General features: G+C 38.4%; 1 protein-coding gene across 1 annotated transcript in view; it reads right to left on the reverse strand.

The window, feature by feature from the left end:
* The window catches only part of ntrk1 (neurotrophic tyrosine kinase, receptor, type 1), a 40998-nt gene extending 19976 nt beyond the window's left edge, over window positions 1-21022 (reverse strand). The window contains exons 1-10 of the mRNA XM_079836493.1: window positions 20533-21022; window positions 13680-13754; window positions 13092-13163; window positions 7915-7983; window positions 7573-7724; window positions 6814-6956; window positions 6411-6549; window positions 2525-2857; window positions 2418-2435; window positions 47-102 (exon numbers count right to left, since the gene is read on the reverse strand). Coding sequence (XP_079692619.1) covers window positions 47-102; window positions 2418-2435; window positions 2525-2857; window positions 6411-6549; window positions 6814-6956; window positions 7573-7724; window positions 7915-7983; window positions 13092-13163; window positions 13680-13754; window positions 20533-20711 — 1236 coding nt within the window. The 5' untranslated portion in view covers window positions 20712-21022. The remainder of the gene's footprint in view (window positions 1-46; window positions 103-2417; window positions 2436-2524; window positions 2858-6410; window positions 6550-6813; window positions 6957-7572; window positions 7725-7914; window positions 7984-13091; window positions 13164-13679; window positions 13755-20532) is intronic.
* Between the last annotated feature and the right edge of the window lie 2417 nt (window positions 21023-23439).

The raw sequence follows: 23439 nt of genomic DNA on the forward strand, positions 1-23439 counted from the left end.
ATGTAAAAAATAACAGTATGTTGTGATCATACGTGACATCTCGTACCCCAAAAACTCTGTTCTCCAGTTTCTCCGTCTCCGTTGATCGGTTGGTGGGAGCTGCTAATGTTAAAACATTTAATGAAATGTTACTTTATCAACACTGCAAAAAAATATTTTCTTACTTAATATTTTTTCTTGTTTTACAGAACAAATATCGAATTATTTTTAAATCAATAAACATTTAATCGAGAAGCAAAATGACGTAAGATATTCAGTATGAAGGCACACATATTATGCCCTTTTACAAAGTTTTGATTTTGTTTTCAGGGTCTACTGAAATAGGTAATATTTGTCACATATTTGACATTGCTGCAGCACCTCTATTCTCAGTCTTTCAGTAACGCTCCCCTTCTTCACAATGTGCTCTGATTGGTCGGCTTGACCAGTGTTTTGTGATTGGTCAACAGCCTTGAGCGTTTCAACACACCACTGATTCAACTCAACCAGACCCCGCCCCTTTATTTTGTGTGTGCCTTGGGCAGGAATTATTTAAATGAGGAATATTTTGACGTGTTCGTTCCGGAGAAAACTCAAGATCACAATCTAGATGTTTTAGGGATGTAATGTTATTCCACTGACGAGGCAAGTTGTAGACCCAAGTGCAGTTTTATTCAATGTGAATCTTAACATAAATCTTAAATCAAATATGGAAGACTTGGCTTGGCATAAATCTCACCTAAACAGCAGGTTACAACATCAATAACAGACAACGACACACGGCAAACATGAGGGCTTAAATACACAGACTAATGACCAGACAAGTGACACCTGTGAACAGTGATGAGACAATTAGCAAAATGACATGACACAACACATGAGGGCATGGGAATCACATGACAATGAAACACATTACAAAACCAGGAAACTGAAAGAACAAGACAAACTTAGAAACATGACAGTAAACGTGATGAACTAAAAACATGAAACATGAACATGAACCAACACCAAAACACCCTGTGACGAGGGAGTTCAGAAACAGTGTGCACTGATATAGAGACAGTTGAAAATGTAAAAAAAAAAAAGCTTAATATGTCTTCTTTAAATTGATCATTTAATATTTAAGAAATGTAACAAAATTAAGAAAAATAATCTTGTTTTCCCTTTGAAAGTTTATTTTTTGACTCCATTGGCAGGTGTTTTAAGTAAAAATTAAGCGTCCGTTCTGGTCTCTCTCTTGAATCCAACACTTAAACTGCATTTTATCGACTGGCCGCTAGCTAGGCTCCAAAAGGTCAATCCCATAGACCCCCCATGTTAAAATCACAGACTGTAAAAAAAATTTATGGACGTAGTGTCCGTGACGTCACCCATAGGATTCTGATGAGCAGTTTTGAAGCGCAAAGTATGGACAAGATGGCCGTTGCCCTCTTGGCAGCGCGTCATCACATCGCGCGTCACTCCCAGATAACAGAAAATGGGCAAAAAGGCGGGATGTGGGCGGAGCTGAAGTGACGCTATGACTAACAGACAGCAGATAAATGGCTATCCACCTGTCACTCGAAGTGGCCACGCCCTTAATTATGCAGAACTTTAATGCTTTATATAATGTAAACGAACTAGTTATAAAAAAATTCACCCCCCTCACAGTTGTCATGATGGGCAAAATTAGCTGTATAGACCAAAACCACAATTTGTACCAGGCTGTAAACATGTTTTAATCTGCTGTAAAGTTGGCCATTTTAACATGGAGCTCAATGAGATTCTGCTCCCTTCTGGAGCCTGTCCCTAGTGGCCAGTCGATGAATTGCAGTTTAAGTCACTTCTGTATTGGCTTCAAGAGAAACTGCGGGAGGTTGCCGGCTTGCCGCATGGTTAAAATGCCCAACTTTACAGCATACAGCCTGGTACAAAAAGTGATTTTGGTCTATATGGCTAATTTTGCCCTTCATGACAACTGTAAGGGGGGTGATTTTTTTTATAACGCATCCGTTTAAATTATATTAAGCCTTTAAAGTTCTGCATAATTAAGCCCCGCCTCTTTGGCCATTTTAGGTTATCCGGGAGTGACGCGCTGTGGTGCACTGTCAAGATAGTGACGGCCAGCTCCGCCCATTTTTTTTGCTTCAAAAATGCTCATCAGAAACCTACGGGTGACGTCACGGACACTACTTCCTTTGTTTTATACAGTCTATGGTAAAAATTCACTTGAAACTTTTTATAAAACAAGACTTGTGTAATTTTACTTCTCAAGTAAATGTATCTTGATTTAGGGATGTTTAGGTATTTGTACTGGAAAACAAGACAAAAACACAGAAAGAAGGTAATTTTTTATTAATATTAATAAAAAAAGATTTTCTTTCTGTGTCTTTCTAAAAGAGTTAAAAGCCAATTGGACATTTGACCAACAACAGGAAGCCTTTTTTGGAGTAACTTACTTGTGTCATCAGGGAGGACTGGCATGTGGAGAGAGATCATAACAAAAAATTACTCAATGCACCACAAAGCAGCTGCAATACATCATACATCATGCAATACATCATACCAGGAATGATGCCTTCTGGGTCAAAGGGGTCAAAAGGATTTTCCATGAACTTCCCGATTGCCGTAGCCTGGTCCCTACCCAGTTTATTCTCCACGATGAGTGTGTAGTTGCCATTGTTCAGATGGGTGGGCTTGTTGAGGAACAGACAGCCGTGTTGAACAGAGCCATCGGCCGCGTCTCTGATCAAATCGGTGTAGGCGTAGCGGGTTTCGTTGAGAGGTGTGTTGTTGTACAACCATTTGATGGTGGCGGGAGGATTGCTGTCCACGGCAAATGGGAAACACCAGTGATGTTGTGGTTCTGAGTCCTTCAGAAACAAGATCCGCACTGAAACTAAACGCAGACGGGGAATGAGTTCAGTGAAGTGAGACATAATCACAGTCCATTAGGGAAGCACAATATCAGCCGATATTGGATATTTAATTGTTTCTGCCTATTTTGAGATCTAGATTACTTTTGATATCATCTTGGACTAATGTAAAGGGATTATGGCAAAGAACATTCTCTTAAAGTGCAATTTCCCTATAGGAATGCAAGTCAGAGTTGTGTGTGCACTTGGGTAGGGATCTGTGTGCATTTGAGGATAAAATGATTTTGGAAAAAAATTGAAATATTGAAACTTTAGTTTATTTGACTACCTAATCAGCCTCCCAGAGGTCTCTGCTCTGTTATTATGAGCAATTAATTTTAGTAGATTTCAAAAATAATTATTATTATAATTACGGTTTGTGATTTGTGCATGTGTTTTAGCGGGGGATTTTTTTAGCGTTTTTGTCACACTGACAGCATAAAAAAAAAAAAAGTACAAAAGACTAATCTTTATTCAATACTCTGTTATTATAAGCACTTATTCTTTTTTTATTCAAAACAGGGTTTTTTGTTGCTTTTATTTGGTTCATCTTAGATCTGACAGAAAGTAACAATAACGTAAATATAGTTATATACATAATATAAATAATATATATACACATACTAATATACATCAATACATTAAATCAGATTTTCAAGAAAAAAAGAAAACACCAGGTAAGCATAGTTATACACAAAAAACAATCAATAATAATAATAATAATAAAATAGGGAGGAAAAAAAGTATTAAATAAAAGTAGATATTTTTAAATTAGATTAAAAAAATAGAATTTATTATTATTAAATAATAACAACAAATTTAAAATAATTATTACAGATTTTTAATTATCATCTTTATTAAATGAAAGAATATTTTAAGAATATCCTTCATACTGTACATTATATTTATCCATTATTTGTGTGTGTGTGTGTGTGTGTGTGCGTGCGTGCGTGCGTGCGTGCGTGCGTGCGTGCGTGCGTGCGTGCGTGTGTGTGTGCACGTGCATGCTCGTGTGGGTGGGTGGCCAGGTTAACACTATTTTATGAGGACAAAATGTCCCCACAAAGATGGCAATATCCAAAATCCTTGTTCTTGTGGGGACATTTTTTACTAAGTGATGTTTTTTGAAAATTTAAAAGTGCAGAAGTTTTTTTGTGATGAGTAGGTTTAAGTGTAGTGGAATAGAATATACAGTTTGTATAGTATAAAATAATTATGTCCATGGAAAGTCCCCATAAAACATGGAAACCAGGTGTGTGTGTGTGTATATTTTATTGTTTGTCACACCGACAGCAACTGAATTGCTGAAGTCTCTGAGCTGTTGGTTTCTAGTCTCTACTCTTATTCAACTGCTGTATCACACTATCAGTCAGCAGATTACTGTCTGTATTCTTATTGGTAGTCAGTGCATTGCAGCCCATTTGTATAAAGTTGAATTTGTTAACTGCCGGAAATCATTGCTGTTAAAGAAGTTCACACAATGTTCCTGTATGAATAATGCTTTTCTATATCTAGTACCTGTTCTTCAGAATAGCTCAAATGACTGCCGCATCCGTCATAATTTTTTCCATGAATCAATGTGCTCAATCTTTACAGTAAACCTGTTGACCTGTTATAAATAATAAATCTCTGTCTGTTTAGGGGACCTAACCACAAGAGGCACTTGAGAGCCCGGTGAAGGTGGGATACAGGAAATGGTTCTTTTAGCTGGGAGAAGATGCTGATGCGCACAGCCCGGTCGCTGCTTCATAACCATTTCAGTGCTCTTAACCCGTGACCCTGCCTCCAGAAAGTGCTTCGCACGGAGAATCACAGTCATTTGTGTCATGGCCTAGAGTTCACGCTTGAAAAACCGTCCTCGTTACACCGGCCCGATGTTAACGGTTGAGCAAGTTCGAGAGCCATTTGTGAACTCCACTAATTGTGGCAATCAAAAGGAATTAAATAATTAAATCCATTAATTGGGTTGCGGTTAAGGTAGCTGGCCGAAGGTGAATCTGGAGCTACGGTTAGCACAGTACAGTACACTTAGTCCATAACTAACGCTAGGGAATTATATTATCGATTGGCGTCTGGGTTTAATAAAAGATGTTTCGGGTCAGAATTATGCCGTGGCAGCACCTGCGCGCTGTGGGCTATAACCGGCTGCTAATTTAAGAGCTAATTAAGCAGTGGCCGGCGACGAGCCCTTGTCCACCAGTCGCGTGATTCTGATGTAGACTAGCAGCTAGCACACTTGCTATCTGCCAATCGGTCCTCACAATTATATTTCCGGACTATGGGGGAGAGAAATCCATTAGTAGAGAACAAACAAGATCTGAAGACGGTTATCATCCCATTTTCCTGACAGTCATTATCGCTCCCCTGATGGCTATACATTTGTCTGAAGTCAAGCACTGTTTTTCTTCTTTCTGAAGAGGAGGTGATAAACAGTGATAATTGCTGTGGTGTGGAGTGCGGTCATATGGGAGGATTTTCGATGGAAAATTTCGACCGTTGCAATGCTGTTGCTTCTGTTAACAGCAGGGTTATTATCGTTAACTCCAATATTAAAAACACTTACATTTTAAATGGAAAAAAACTATAAATATTAGGTGAAACTAAATGAAAGCTGCCTTGGCAACTAAATAAATTTAAGCACTAAAATGTATAATCTTTTTTTAAATAATAAAACTGAAATAAAAAAGAAATCTAAATAGGCTTATTATAGTTAAATAAAACCAAAACTTAAAAATCTAACTGAAATAAATACATTTATATAATAATTTGTTCCCTTGTTTTACAAATTAGTACAACATGGCCACGATTTAGTAAATTGAGAGAACAAATTATTTTGTGCGCACAATTTACTTAAAATTAGAGAACAAATTATTATTAAATTAACAAATAAATTATATTACGGAGCCCTGCACAAGACATATATATATATACACACACATACATGCATATATGCTGACAAAACTATATATATATATAATTTTTTTTCGTCAGTATGTCTTGTGCAAGGCTTCGTAGTTTGAATTTACACTAAAATAAATATTAAAAAACTATTTAGACATTTTTAAAATATATATATATATATATATACACATGTAAAAAACAACAAAATTATTATGTTAAACTAAACTTAAAATAAAAATAAAAGCTAGTTCAAAATATTAATAAAATATAATAGTATAAAATAATAGGACAGTGAATAAGAAACGTCAAAAATAAATAAAATGGTACTTCCAACTTTATATCTCACAGTCTTGCAGTTGCTACTTTATATCTCATAGTGTGACTTTCTTATTTTAAACTTTATCGCACAGTTACCAATACCATATTTTTTTTTTTTTTTTTTTTTTTACTCATATCCATAGGAATTTCCTATTTATTCCTATTAATATTCCTATTTTCCATGGGAATCTCATTTGCCGTCACATTCAGATTTGAAAATGTGCTGGTACACATTTATGCTAAACACCTTGAAAATAGCAGCGTACAAGGTGAGAAAAAAATGTCAACAATTAAAGAACAAAAAATGCCAGTCCTTACATTCGATATCCAGCTGCACCGTGGCTTCGTCCATCCCAGCGCGATTCTCCGCCTCACAAGTGAGATTGTGCAGGTTGTCAAAAGAAGACACGCTCCTCATGTGGAGAACCAGCTCCTGGGTTGATCCCCAGATTACTTGCTGTGGAGAAAGATGAACTGACAAAGTAAACATCTCTGAAGTCCCTCAACAACGTCTGATCAACCAACCAGGGGTAAGTGACTTCAAGAACAGCCCTTTCAACCCATTTTACTATACATGTATTCATTTTGTCCAAAGTGACTTATGATTGTCACTTTGGACAAAACATACTAACAAATGATCTTGATCCAGGCAAATGCACTACTTTGGCCATTGATGCTTCATTGACAGCTTCTAATACAGTATCAAACCAGTGTCATGTACCTGCAGGGTCCAGCTGGAGTGTAGGTGCTCTGTTCTCCAGCGGATAATCGGTGTCGGTACTCCAGTCACTACACAGGTAAATGTCAGATTTCCACCTTCTTGAGTGGTCATTGTCGGTGGGTCAATTTTGACTTCAGGAACACCTGCAGAACAGGGAAAAAAACATTTCAATGTTTTTAGTTATAAGGACCCCAAACTTGAACTTATATAGTGATGGCCGATTTCAAAACACTGCTTCATGAAGCTTCAGAGCGTTATGAATCAGCGTATCGAATCGCTGATTCATAACGCTCTAAAGCTTCATAAAGCAGTTTAGAAATCGGCCATCACTATATAAGTCGTTATTTTGGGGGGTTTTGGCACACCAAAAATATTCTCGTCTCTTTAGAATATTAATATTGAACCACTGTACTCACATGAACTGATTTAAATATGTTTTTGCTGGCTATGCAGGCCTCACTGAGCCATCGGATTTCAACAAAAATGTATCTTAATTTGGTTTTACGGGTGTGGAACGGCATGAGGGTGAGTAATAAATTACATTATTTCCATTTTTGGGTGAACTAACCCTTTAAAGGTGATGTATTTTAATAATAATTAATGATTTATTTCGAACAGGTTTTCCAAACTCACAGTCACAGCGTTTACACTTTTCGAGGAAATCAATCTTGCTTATTGTCTCTGCCTATTTAATAGGGATAGAAGTAAAATCTCACACTTGGTCTTAGCATATGTTTCATTCCAGATAGGTGCACTTACTGCAGTTATCCATTTCAAATGAATCCAGCTGAATGCTGTTGCCATTGTAGATGCAGTTGTGTTGAGAATCAATATCGCTTTGTCTTTTTCTATGCCATTGCTGAAGCCAGTAAATGTCACATGAGCAGGTGAGTGGATTGTCCCTCAAAATTCTGTTCAAAAAAAGAAAGAAACAGATTTCTTATGATTGCGTCATGCTTTTAGCAAAATAACACATACCATAGGACCTCAAATCTATCAATTTCAATCTTCAATTTTTCAGACAGAGGTAAATAGTTTACATTTTTCAGTCTCAAATCACCAGCAGAGTAGAATAAATCTGTAAATCTCAGTGTTACTCACAGACTCAACAGAGGGACCAAATGGAACACCCTCCAACTGATGTGCTTCAGTAAATTAGAGGCCAGGTTTCTGTAAAAGAAGAGAAGATGTGAACCACATATGTAAAAGAGAGGCTATAGGCTGTGTTGTACAAAAGTTAAATAGACTCTTAATAAACAGGACTCGTTCCCTTTCAAAACACTATGTGTAAGACAGCTTGGATACAGAGAGTTTTATTCCTGTTTTGAGGAATTTTATCACATAACTAGATTTTTGTGAGATGAAAGCTAATTCAAAATATTAATAAATACTATTATAGCATATAAATAATACTAAAATAACACTGCCTGCAAGACATTCTGATAACTAGATATGGCTCCAGTAAACCCTTCAATGTGAGTGGGATTTTTGGCAGTTGTATTGTCTTCTAGGTGAAAATCTTTTGTCAACAATCACTTAGAAAAGTAATAGTACCACAATTTGAGGTATCGTTCATGTCCATAGCACAAAAATACAGGATGTTTTATGTTCTACAGAGTAAGGGCCGGTTCACACAGAACGTGTTTTTCCAATCCATTGCGCAAACACGCGCAGTGATAGATGGATGACATGTTTCACCATTGCGGAAAACATGTCTCTAGACCATTTTTTCTCTCGCTTCTCTAACCTAACGTTTTTTAACCACAAAAATGCATTCTGGGCCTTTCATAAAGAGCATAGTTATTTTTCCATTGTTTTTCAGTGGAAATGTATGTTTCAATGTAGACAGACATCTTTGACCACTGCTATCTTGTGACACAGCATTCTGAAAATGTGGCGCTCAAGTTAAAAAACGTTTAAATACCGTGTCTCTAGACCTTGCCCTTTTTTCATTCCACTAGCCTGCGTCTCGCGTTTTTAACAGCAAAAACATGTTAAATGCCCCTATAGGCCTATCTAAAGTCCCCTTGTAGTCAATAATTGTATCCCTTTGATCACCAAAATGACATATTTAAAGCTTTTTCCTGTGAAAAAAATGTATTCATGCCTTAAAATAGCTTGAATGTAACTCTACACCCTTGCTTCATTAGGTATACGCGGAGCCATGAATATGCAAATGAGCCCTGCCTCCACTCACTCATAGGCTCGTCTACAAGTCGATGTATCTGAATGGTAATGCATTTTATGATTCGCTCTCAACGTTGGACACATATCTGTAATTAATATGATTAGCCTTTGGCTTGACTACGTTATCAAACAGCTAATAATGTGTTGCTAACGTTACACAAACCATGTTCCTGTTCGCCATCTCAGAGTCAGACAGCTGCCTTCAAAAAGCAGCATCCTTAGAAGCGCTTTGAACAACTTAGAACGTCAGTGAAGAAAGGCATAGTTCATCATAACATCGTAATATACACTCACCTAAAGGATTATTAGGAACACCTGTTCAATTTCTCATTAATGCAATTATCTAATCAACCAATCACATGGCAGTTGCTTCAATGCATTTAGGGGTGTGGTCCTGGTCAAGACAATCTCCTGAACTCCAAACTGAATGTCAGAATGGGAAAGAAAGGTGATTTAAGCAATTTTGAGCGTGGCATGGTTGTTGGTGCCAGACGGGCCGGTCTGAGTATTTCACAATCTGCTCAGTTACTGGGATTTTCACGCACAACCATTACTATGGTTCACAAAGAATGGTGTGAAAAGGGAAAAACATCCAGTATGCGGCAGTCCTGTGGGCGAAAATACTTTGTTGATGCTAGAGGTCAGAGGAGAATGGGCCGACTGATTCAAGCTGATAGAAGAGCAACTTTGACTGAAATAACCACTCGTTACAACCGAGGTATGCAGCAAAGCATTTGTGAAGCCACAACACGCACAATCTTGAGGCGGATGGGCTACAACAGCAGAAGACCCCACCGGGTACCACTCATCTCCACTACAAATAGGAAAAAGAGGCTACAATTTGCACGAGCTCACCAAAATTGGACAGTTGAAGACTGGAAAAATGTTGCCTGGTCTGATGAGTCTCGATTTCTGTTGAGACATTCAGATGGTAGAGTCAGAATTTGGCGTAAACAGAATGAGAACATGGATCCATCATGCCTTGTTACCACTGTGCAGGCTGGTGGTGGTGGTGTAATGGTGTGGGGGATGTTTTCTTGGCACACTTTAGGCCCCTTAGTGCCAATTGGGCATCGTTTAAATGCCACGGCCCACCTGAGCATTGTGTCTGACCATGTCCATCCCTTTATGACCACCATGTACCCATCCTCTGATGGCTACTTCCAGCAGGATAATGTACCATGTCACAAAGCTTGAATCATTTCAAATTGGTTTCTTGAACATGACAATGAGTTCACTGTACTAAAATGGCCCCCACAGTCACCAGATCTCAACCCAATAGAGCATCTTTGGGATGTGGTGGGACGGGAGCTTCGTGCCCTGGATGTGCATCCCACAAATCTCCATCAACTGCAAGATGCTATCCTATCAATATGGGCCTACATTTCTAAAGAATGCTTTCAGAACCTTGTTGAATCAATGCCACGTAGAATTAAGGCAGTTCTGAAGGCGAAAGGGGGTCAAACACAGTATTAGTATGGTGTTCCTAATAATCCTTTAGGTGAGTGTATCATATGCATAATTCACCCGCTATATGTACTCGATTGACAGAAAAATATACCGGGATACCCTGGCCTCCCTTGAGACTCCCCTGGTTCAGAAAACAGTTAATGATATGCTAAAGCCCGCCCCCCTTGTAACGTGATTGGTTACAAGGTAGTTTTAAACAGCCGATTTTAAACAGCGTTTTTATTTCACTACAGTTTTAAGGAGAAAATACTCAGCAATGGTGTTGACTTGTGAATTTACACATGGTTTATCTTAACGCATATTAAAAACACCACATAGACATATAAACTGCATTAAAAACTTTCACCCAAGAGTTGTTTCAAATCTCTATCCTGAAGTATGAGCAGTAGCAAGCGGCACTAACAAGATTCAATGCAGCAAAATATTTCAAAGTAGCTCTGCATTTCTAAATAACACTGGCACACGTCTCTCTGTATTGGCTGACAACTGGACTCAAGCTTAATTAGTTGAGTGAATTTCTTCTCTTTCTCACAGAGATTTGAAAAGCGTGAGAGAGTGAATTTTGAAGGCCTGTGTGCCACAGACATAGTTTGATGGATTTTTTCGGGGATAATTTTGTGTACAGAAAGCTTCTCAATTCAAGGTTTCTGATTCAGAAATATTTGTCGTCTTGTTTATTTGAATTAGCGAGACCTGTGGAGGAGACGAAAGCTGAAATCTAAAGCTAAATAAAGAGAGATGACAACCAATGGGGACAATAACGGCTTGGCAGATATAGATTCTCTGTGGCAGGGCTAATGGGGGCCAGCAAGGGTTCAAATATTTGTTTTCCCTACTCCCAAAAGTTCATGTCAGATGGGTCGGCCATCGGGGCCTATCTATTACAGCTCGATTCTACCGTAGGGAGAGAGCGTCTGAGAATAGCAGCTGCCGTTTCATACTGGCGTCGAAGGGAGGGGGGAGGCCGTGGATTTAAATAAGCAAAGGATGGGTCAGGCGTATAAAAGATAGGCTCGTTTATTCTTATGATTTTTCATACTGTACATCCCCACCGCCATATGAAGCTTGCAGACACATCTGGTCCTCCGCACAGCCCTCTGTGAAATATTGATTGGGTGATAATGGACCCTTAGTGGAGTGTATTTATTATGCATCAGTTGTCAATAATACGCCAAAGTGGGCGAGTAAAAGGTGACTGCTGGATATGCTCTCATGTTTCCCCAGAACCCCCCCGTTCCCCCCTCCTGTGTGACCGCTTTCCCCCTCATCAACAACAGTGGGCATGTCGCACACACTGAGAGATAACGATTACAAGATAGTGGAGATAAGGGTCAACAACCTTTCAGCTAATATCATCAGTGTTTTGTTGATGCTGTGATTAGAAATCTTCCCTTCAGGAGGGAATAAACGTTGGCTCTTTTTAGCCCTAAAATGCATGATTAAGAATAGTTATGCTTCTATTTTTAAGTATATATCTGTTTTATTCTATTAAGACTTCTTGCTGTGGAGGTTCTATAAGGTTGTAGTGAAGTTTGATTTGTTGTATACATGATTTGAATGAGATCAAGGACATAGAAACCATTATTGTCCCCCTACTTTTTGGGGAAAGGTCATTATATTTTTATATTTTTCTGCTGTTTTTAAACTTCTTTTCCATCAAGTGATAATGCATGGTAATTAAATAAATAAATAAATGTGTTCCACATGGACACAACATGTTTTAAAGGGATAGTTCACCCCGAAAGGAAAATTCTGTCATCATTTACTTATCCTCAAGTTGTTCCAAACCTGTGTGTTTTTCTTTCTTCTGCTGAACACAAAAGAAGATAATTTGAATAATGTTGGTAACAAACAGTCGACGGTAGCCATTGACTTCCATAGTATGGAAAAAACATATATAAAAATTGTATATTCTGTCCTCCCATAAATTTTGCTTTTGAAAGGGAAACTCCTACAAATGCATATGCAATAAGGTCAACTGCAAAAATATGCCTTTTCAGTGCGATTTTTTTACCTAGTGTCTTTAGTAAATCCTGACAGTATTTTTTAATACCATAAGAGGGTTTGTGCCGGTGCAATCTGTTAGTAAATCTGGCCCTTGGTCTCGGCATACAGGTTTGGAATGACATGAAAGTGCATAATGACACAATTTTCATTTTTGGGTGAACTGTTCCTTTAAGACCTCGCAAAGGTCTGTCTCAGGGTTGCATTGCAAATAGCAAATCAGGTAGAACAACTGAATGTCATGTTGCACAATTAATATTCATGAGCCAAGCTGATTTTGTAATGTCTCCTGAATCCCACCAATTTTCTGATTTTTCTGATTCTTCCGCCCTTGATGACATGATGATCATGAACATCAAATCTCTTCAAATTTCTTTTTAATTAGGGGAAATAGATGCAATAAAATGATTTCTGGAAGTGAAATGTAAAAATGATTTCCTCAATAGTCATTTAGTTGCTAACTAACTTTAAAATGTGTCTAGGGTTTTTACCGCCTGAGACCAATAAAGCAGCTTCACTCATCAAAAGGGAAGAGGATTTGAAGTGATTGACAGGTACAAGTCCTGAGACCCAAGTGTATTGTGGGAAGGCCGGTCGTATATGTAAAGAACACTCACACATACTGCAGCTTGAAATTATGCTGGAAGGCATTTTCAGAGATGTACTCCAGCCCACAATCTATGACCGTCCTGAAAAATACATACACAAGTCAGTGAGGAATTTATAGTTCAAAATTTGGCGTCAGTACGATTTATTTATTTATGTATTTATTTATTGGAAATAAATCAATAATTTACTGTCAAATGTGACAGTAAAGACTTTACATTGTTAAAAATGATGTTATCATGCTTTCCACAAAAATGAAGCAGCAAAAACTGTTTTCAACAAATGTTTCTTGAGCAGCAAATCAGCATATTAGAATGATTTATGCAGGATCATGTGACACTGAAGACTGGAGTAATCATCACACAAATAAATTATATTTAAAATATATACAAAACAGTTATTTTATTCCACTACTTTACTACATTTTTGATTAAATAAATGCAGCCTGAGAGACTTCTTTGAAAAACATTTAAAAATTGTACAGACAGAAGTGTATATAGGAACTAAATGTAATATAGCAACATCTCATTTAAATTCAATTAAGTTACTTGAACATCTTTATTCAATCTTGGCCATCTTTTGTAAACTTAAATACTTACAGGTTCTTCAGTTCTCTGTAGTTGGCGAGGTCTATGTCTGTGATGTTGTCCAGGTTTGCTTGATTCTCTATGTAGCTAGAGGGATGAAATGAAAGAACAGATTGAAATTCAACTAAAATAATGCCATAATAATCATGCTCAATGTCATTCATTCAAATCTGAAACTATTTACTGTATGTTTCTGAAATATTTCATTGGTACACATTATTTCTGATTGTGCTTGCATGATCAAAATGCAAAAAAGCTTCATCTCTAAAATGACTTTCCTTTTCAGATTATGAAACCCTTTCAACCCTTCCCCTCCAACCACCCGACTGCAATCTGGTATGTGACGCCCCCTCATCTATTCTCATCCTACATTATTTTTCATTGAAAATCCTGTTTAAATCAGGAATCTGAATTTCATGTTTTCACAACTAATTATCTTGCTTTGTTGAAATATTGAAAGACATGGAAATGCATGACATAATGACATTTGTTCTTGAGATTTTATTGTACAAATATTTAAATACATTTATGTTCACTGGAGTACATTTAGCTTTAGCTCTTTGCTTCATTCAAGTGTGATTCCAAGTCTCTGTGAGGTATATTAAATAGTGCTGTGGCCTTGCAGCCATTAATATGAGGCAGCGGTCAGGAACTGATGGCTCGCAAGAAAAAGTCGCATAAAAAAATCTGTAAAATACACATCAACAGAGATTAACTTTTTACAGAAAAAGCAACCAATTACAATTCCTTTGTTGTACAGCCTACCAAAGTTAATGAAAAGTTTATAATAATAATATATTTTTTATAATAATAATAATAAGTACCGGCCAAAGCGCATGTTCAGTTCTCTTCGTGAATATCATGACAGCAATCAGCGGCAAACAACTTACGTTTCTGTGGTAACCTACAGATCCTGTACTCGGATTGAAGCAGCTTGTTTGTGGTAATGGCAAAAAGAAAGATTTTTAGAACAGCTGACTGGACTGTCTAACACAGGGGTGTCCAAAGTCGGTCCTGGAGGGCCACTGTCCTACAGAGTTTAGCTCTTACTTGCCTCAACACCTGTCTGGAAGTTTCTAGTATGCCTAATAAGACTTTGATTTGCTGATTCAGGTGTGTTTAATTGGGGTTGGAGCTAAACTCTGCAGGACAGTGGCCCTCCAGGAGCAGGATTGGACACCCCTGGTCTAACAAATGTTGCCAAGCAACATTTCAAAACATTTAACCAAGAGACACTATATTGCCAAAAGTATTGGGACACCCCTCCAAATCATTGAATTCAGGTGTTCCAATGGCTTCCATGGCCACAGGTGTATAAAATCAAGCACCTAGGCATGCAGACGCTTCTATAAATATTTGTGAAAGAATGGGTCGCTCTCAGGAGCTCAGTGAATTCAAGTGTGGTACCGTGATAGGTTGCCACCTGTGCAATAAGTCCATTCGTGAAATGTACTCACTACTAAATATACTACGGTCAACTATTAGTGGTGTTATAACAAGGTGGAAGCAATTGGGAACAACAGCAACTCACCCACGAAGTGGTAGGCCACGTAAAATCACACAGTGTGCAGAAGTCTCCAACTTTCTGTCAATGGCTACAGACTCCAAACTTCGTGTGACCTTCAGATTAGCTCAAGAACAGTGTGTAGAGAGCTTCATGGAATGGGTTTCCATGGCCGAGCGGCTGCATCCAAGCTTTACATCACCAAGAGCAATGCAAAGCATCGGATGCAGTGGGGTAAAGCACGCCGCCACTGGACTCTAGAGCAGTGGAGACGTGTTCTCTGGAGTGACCAATCACACTTCTCTGTCTGGCAATCTGATGGATGAGTCTGGGTTTGCCGGTTACCAGGAGAACGGTACTTGCCTGACTGCATTGTGCCAAGTGTAAAGTTTGTTGGAGGAGGATTATGGTGTGTAGTTGTTTTTCATGGGGTTGGGCTTGGCCCCTTAGTTCCAGTGAAAGGAACTCTTAATGCTCCAGCATACCAAGACATTTTGGACAATTTCATACTCCCAACTTTGTGGGAAAAGTTTGGGGATGGCCCCTTCCTGTTCCAACACGACTGCGCACCAGTGCACAAAGCGTCGGTCCATAAAGACATGGATGAGCGAGTTTGGTGTGGAGGAACTTGTCTGGCCTACACAAAGTCCTGACCTCAACCCGATAGAACACCTTTGGGATGAATTAGAGTGGAGACTGTGAGCCAGGCCTTCTCTTCCAGCAACAGTGCCTGATCTCACAAATGCGCTTCTAGAAGAATGGTCAAAAAATCCCATAAACTCACTCCTAAACCTTGTGGAAAGCCTTCCCAGAAGAGTTGAAGCTGTTATAACTGCAAAGGGTGGGCCAACTCCTTATTAAACCCTACAGATTAAGAATGGGAAGTCATTAAAGTTAATGTGCATGTAAAGGCAGGCGTCCCAAAACTTTTGGCATGTTCTATAAATGTTGTATTTATGATAATCCACGCATCTTTCAGTTGACGACACTGTTTGAAGTTATTAATAATGAAACATGAATGAACTAGAAAGTAAAGAGCAGGATGTACTGGATATTAAAAAGAAATATTAAAAGCCCAATAAGCCGTGAAAGCGAACTGAATCCGCTCCTGACAAGATGCTTTCTGAGTGCGCACTCCGAGTGGAAAAACAAGCAAAGTAGCCTTTATCTTTGTGCATAAATGGTCAAATACACACATAAATATGTCAAAATGCCAAGATGTTGGGTATTCACATAAACACAATGTACGCACTGTGCGTTGTTCTTTACTCACTTATTTACACACACACACACACACACACACACACACACACACACACACACACACACACACACACACACACACACACACAAAGAGGATTTATGTTCCTCAGTTGGTAACTCAACCTCACAATGAAAGCCCTGCACAATAATTCCATATTGCAACTTATTTATTGTTTGTTGCATGTTTGTTTTTAGTTGTCTATGGACCTAATATAGTTACTATCAGTGCTGGGTAGTAACTGTATAATTACGTAATCTTTTCAAAAATTTAGTACTTTTAATTAGATGATATTACATTTTAAATATTCATAATCAGACTACAGTTACTTTTTTATTGATCACATGATTACATTTTATTCTCACAATGTCAGTACATTTTGATTATAATTAATTGATTCTACTTGTTTGTTAAATATTCCTTTCTACTGCTTCTACATTCAGAAGGTCTTCCAGGTTTGTGGAATTGCCACTAGTCATATGCCTATTACTAAAAACTGAGACCCATGCAACATTTGATCACTGTTTTAGAGAAATCATTTGTCTTTTTAAGAAGTGTTTTCTCAACATTGCATATCTAATTAGCTATTGAGGAACACATTATTAGCCATGTAGGCTATCACTGTCTCTGGAAGGCGTTTGCCTTTCAAACACATTAAAATGTACAAATTCATGTAATTTCATATTCCCCAACTTTCTGTGTCAGTTGAACCTCTATGCCCTAATGCATTTACTTTTTTTACTCTTTGTATTTTTATATCAATATGGTACACAAATATCCTATTCAAATAAATGTGAGGAATGAGTTTTTAAAAAACGAGTAATTTTTTTACTGTGGCTCTTTTGGAAAAATGCATTAAACAAAAATGAAAATAAAAAATGGCTCTTTGGTCAAAAAAAGGTTCCAGACCACTGATAACACCATCAGTGAAGTATTTTGAAATTGATTACTTTTTCATTTCCACGCAAGCAGTTTTACTGAACAGTACTTGTAATTCCAGGAACGAGAACTCGGTTTCGTAATAGCTGAGTGAATCAAACTCAATAGTCACATTTGTCGGCTGCATACATCGAGGTTGCTACATTTCAGTACACTGACCATTACATTCCAATGTCATTAATAGGCAAAGCAAGGCTAGTTTATTTATATAGCACATTTCATACACAATGGTGATTGAAAGTGCTTTACAAAGAAAAGGTATTAAAATAATGATAAAATAATACAACAATTTATGCTTCACTAGGAATAACAGTAAATTTTATAATGGTTACTGTCCTGAAATATGACATCTTTCATTATGCATGTGGCTGACAAATGCGACGCAGCCTTCGAAAGACCCCTTATATATAAACATACATCATGCGTTCCATGATTCAATGCAACAAAGCTGCTTAGTTAAACAAATTTATCCACTTGACATTTGTGCAAAAGCCAAATAAACCAGAACTAATATCAGAAATATTTTTATACACCATCTTGACAAACTCATACAATGTTTAAGTACATATTAAATTAAATTCAATTGTTTTCCCTGATATTTCTGATAATTGCTGTAGTGCTTTTTTCATTGTCAATACATACTCAAGCATGTGCATATTATTGAAATATGGCCCTGAATTATGGCTTTTTTAAATTACAGCTTTAACAAGGTGGGATTTAATATACATGTACTTACAGTGTACTTACCAAAGAAAGTACTGGGTAATATATGATAACTACATGGGTTAAGGTAAGGTTCTTATTATTATTCAAGGTTAGTACCTAGTTATTATAATTATTATAATAAGTACATAGTGTGCACATGGGAAACAGGACTGTAAAGTGCTATCAATATAACCATTGTGTATTAAATGCAAACCAATGATTGATCACAAAATATTGACCAGTAGTGAGGCGTGGAATACACACACAGTCATGCTGATAATAATGAGCCTTCCTTATATCCTCTTACATAAATACTCTCTTCAAATATAGATGCTGATAACTAAAGACATTTCTACTGACTTCACTGGAATCTTTTGATCTGTGATTCTGTCCAGTTGTGTTCGAGAAGCACAAACAGATATTTATTAGCATCTGATTGACCCAGAGAGCCATAATGCAATTACAGAGCAGGTGGGACGACATCTCAAACTGCTTTGGCTTATTGAATCGAGTCGAGTGGGCAATATTTCATCTATTGTTTTCAGCGGGGCATTCACAAGCAATTCACAGAATGGAATTTACAGCATGATGAATGATGTATTTCTGCCGCTGGTATGAAGTTAATGGTCTCTTGTTTTCCTCCCTGGTAGAAGTGCTGTTCCTCTGTACTGTGCCCGTCTAACTAATACAGCGAAATGCTGCTTTTTTTACGGGCACAAAGTGTTCTGTGTAAACACGTGGTGAAAGAGCATTCTCATTTATTGATTGAATACTTGTAGTAAATGTAGAGACTCTACTGGAGTTCAGAGAATCACACTTGAGCAGGTGTACGGAGGCAAACAACAATGGCAGCCGCGCCGAACTTTACCACAAAAATACAGCGATGACGTCAGACATTGTGCGATTGCACATACTTAACACTTAATATCTGTCCTTTATTTGTATTATTAAATGATTCTAATTACTGAATGAAGCACTGATTGATCAGTTTTGATCTAAGATGATTTCAGTGCAACTTCCAAGAATAAAATCTCTTATAATTGAGTTCCATTATAATCATTGTTTGTCTAAAGGAAATGGCAGAAATCAAGAGTCATTTGAGTTGCATTTCATTTTGTCATGATCTATCCATTCTCATGTTGCTCGAATCTCATGACATTTTTCTACATAGGAAACGGGAGTTATCAAAATGTCAAAGCTGCTCTTTTCCGTATAATGAAATTGCTTGGAGTTTAAATTTAAGCTTGATTTATTCGAATATTAGAACCCAGGTTCCCTTTATGTTCCCTGCTTACTATGTAGAACCAAGTTTTTTTTAAATGTAATTTCTGTCTTATCTCTTCCAGGGCACCAATTGAACCAGATCCTGGAAACATGATCTCAAAAAACACATCTTGAGCATAATGATAAAGGTGGTACAATGGAAAGGCACATGATGGTATACAGTTCATCAAAAACAAATCTCCAGCATCTTTGAGTGAGACACCAGTATGGGCAGCGCACTGAGACCCAAACAAACACTATCAAGGTAACACGCATATAAATGCCACTGAAATAAATGCAAAAAAAACACTGACTGCATATAACACTCCAATGGACTTGATTAATAAGAAAATAAGATTCAGCATAACTTTAAAAAAAATATATGTAGAGACGAGGTGGATATTGTTATTGACTTCAGATTATGAGGTGAATTGTATTGTAGTTTAAAAGTACATTGGCTTTTTAAATATAATAAATCTAGGATTTCCTTCCATTAACAATAGCATTGTTTACACTGAAGGAAGGAGAAAGAGAGAGTGCATGAAACACAGTGAGATAAAGATTGTAAGAGGTGTGGTGATTATCCTACTATAAGCACAAGTGCATAAGTGCCATAATCATATCAACACCATACTGAATGAAGTGCAACATTCTGCAAGGCTTGGTATCACTGTTAAAACACCTGCACCTCTGGGAACCATCTGTCTGACTGTACACACATGAACATTAAGATGTTTTCTCACCATTTCCGAGAATAGATTATGTACCTGACACTCTTAAAAGCACTTAAAGAGAAGCTCAGCACCAGGCCACTTTCCTCCAGTCCTTGATTAGTTTTCAAGGATTTTCTTGATTTGGGAAAGTTCTGCTTCTTGCATTAGGTCCTGATTCCACAAATAAAATGAAATGTACTTAAAAGCCATAAAGGCAGGTCTGATGATAATTAGATTGGCCTGCCAGGAAAAACCTCTAGGCTAAACCAGGGAACGCATGCACAAACTATACATCCAAATGCCCAGATTTCTCCATGAAAATTCATGAAGGCCAATCACTTTGATTGAACTCGCAACCTGTTCCCTCTCCATCTCAAGCACTGCACTGAACTTCCACAGAAGTCTCAGCAACTTTCATCAAGCAGCTCTCCGTTTCCGTTAAACGTACAGCTTATCGAACAGTTTCAAAACTCAACTTACATTTCAGTGACGTTTTCGCTCTCCTGTGGCACCAACGCCGGGATGCTGGTGATCCCGTCCAACTCCAGGCATTGCAGCATGGCAAAGGAACAGCGGCAGGCACTTGGGCATCCGCTCAGGGCTGGTGCAACCATGACAAGAAGCAATACCACAACCGGGACCACCCTACGGTCAGCCATGGTGGGGTTTCGAGTGAGTTTGTTCTCCTGGAGGAAACTCCACCCTGCTGCAGGAACTCAGGACGTGAGGAGAAGCGGCTCTTCTCTTGGCCAGCACTCAGGGTTATGATCCCATCCAGGAGCTGAGCTATTGAGCTGTGTAGCAGGGCCCAGGGGAACGGTGGGCTGTTGCCTCCTCTCCTCCTCTCACTACCTCCCAGTCCGAGATGGAGAAAAGGAGGGGAGGGGCAAAGCAGTCCATTAGTTGAGTTTGAGTGTGAGATGAGAGAGAACAGTCGTCACCAGACACCTCTGTGACACTTGCAGAAGTGACTATAGCCAGGCGCATGAGCTGCAGGTGGTCACAGATAGATCGGAAGTGCAAATACGGGTTAAAGCTGACAATGAACTTTGAGCTCATGAGGCAAAACAACTCATGACTCATTGATGTAGAAAGGGTGCCATTTCCCCAATTCCTCTCCCCCCTCCTCTGGGACTGTCCAGTGTTCATCTAAAAGTGACATGCAATTCCCCTATAGAAGAAATTCCCCTATAGCTAAACGGGGCGTCTCCACTTTGAACCCTAGGAGTCTCATCGGACGACATCTCACCCCTTATATCACTTGGGAATAAGATCTTTAGTGTTCCACCAGACAGACTCCAGCCTTTGAATATGCTTTAATCACGTCCAGAAGGACCTCGTATCAATCACAGAGAATCCCTTTGACAAATAGAGTACGACAGTTTTTATAGAATAGGAGCATGGCAAAGGTGACTTGATTCATTACATGATTTTTCCCCAACATGATTGGTTCTTCATATGTATAATTATCTGTTACTAGGTAAAAGCAAATTTCGATTCCTTGATACTTCAGCTGTTGTTAGGTCATGAGGTTATATATTTAGGCAGTCTAGTTTTGTTTCCTCTTTTAATTCTCAGACACACTAACTTTGGCCAAAATGTTGGAGACTTTTAGTTTTCAAAAGCATATATACGTTGTCTGGCTATCACCAGACCAAGCTCAATTTAAGATTGAACATTGATCTGGGGAGTCTGCTATGTATTTTCTACTGCACAAGAGGCGTGATAAACTAGTATAAAATAAATGACTCTGTACGCAATTGGATAGTCCTTCAACCAATCAGACCACAAGAGGTGTGATCAACGGACAACGACCATAGACCCATAGACGGCAACGACCCATAGACGGCAACGACCCATCGCTTCTCTATCCGTCATCGTATGAAACCCGGCAATAACGCGCCAGGTGGATAAGCCAGTCTGTGATTGGTTCCCGCAAAAGTGTAACAGAAGCAGTAGAAATTAATGTACATGTTTCCAGACTGAGTTGCAGGGCGAAATCAAATCGCAGGCAGATCAGGCTGGGTTTACCCAGTCTAATATATATGTTAACCCTGCAAGAAAATTATTAATTTAAAGGATTAATTCACTTTAAAATGAAAATTAGCCCATGATTTACTCACCCTCAAGCTATCCTAGGTGTATATGACATTCTTCTTTCAGACGAACACAATCAGTGTTATATTAATAAATATCCTGGCTCTTCCGTATTCAACTTACAAAGAAAGTGTAACGCCTCTCGCAGTTTAAAACGCTTATGCTACATCCGACGTCATATGTCGTGCCAGTTACACTTTTTCCGTAAGTTGAATACGGAAGGGGGCCTGCGGAAGCTAGATATTTTACTTTACTTAATTTTTCTTACAAAAACCCATCGATTCACTTCAGAAGGCCTTTATTAACCCATTTTTGAGTTTCAAACTTGTTGGCCTCATTCACTGCATTATAAAGCGTGGAAGTTTCAGGATATTTATTAATATATATGTCATATACACTGTTACGATTCACCAGTGAGAGTGCCCGTGATTACCACCAGAGGGCACTCCACCCTGGACTTTCACTCCATCTAGGACTACATTACCCATAATCCTTTGCCCGGACTCTTCAGAACTCATTGTTTACACCTGTGTCTCATTTACCTCTGCCTATATCTAGCCTGTTCACCCTGGGTGTACCTCATTCAGTTCCTTAGCTCCCGAGCTTGTGAATCAGTATATCGTGTACACGAGTTCAGGCACTGGTAAGGAAAGTAAAAGACGCTGGCTCACTGTTCATTGGGACACTGATGACTCTATTTCCGGCGACGTGACAACGTCCTCATTGTACAACATCATTTCTGGTATATGAACAACAGCAGAGCTTTCTGACATTACTTGTAATGTTATTTGAAGTACATTAAACTTTGCTTGTTACATATACGTGCAACATTTCAACCGTATATAAATTATAAATGTTAGCTAGATTGTGTTCATTAGCCTACCTGTCTAACGATGTATGTTTATGTTGAAATATAATATAATAATGATTTCTGTTTTTAAAAACACATATCGCGTGTCGTTATCGGTCATTATGTGTAGTGAGTTGGCTCACGTGATTTGAGTTTCGCGCATTAGAACTTCCGTTAAGGGAATATAGTGAGCATCGGTGCACCCTGGGTTTTGCGGTGCATTGTGGGACTTTTTAGGGAGCAAACATTTCAGTGCACTGGAAGGATTTTGCGATTGAGACAGCCCTTAATATGGCCAACTCTCTGATCAGTGCCCTGACTACTGAACTAGGGAGCTGATTGAGACGCACCCCCTGTCATTCACTGTGAGGTTTTGTATGTCACACTGCATCTCTGAGTGTTTTTGTCTCTTGGTTTGTTGGATTAACCTTTTGCCTCTG

The sequence above is a fragment of the Gobio gobio genome, assembly GCF_949357685.1.
Source record: "Gobio gobio genome assembly, chromosome: 15".
NCBI classification, from domain to species: Eukaryota; Metazoa; Chordata; class Actinopteri; order Cypriniformes; family Gobionidae; genus Gobio; species Gobio gobio.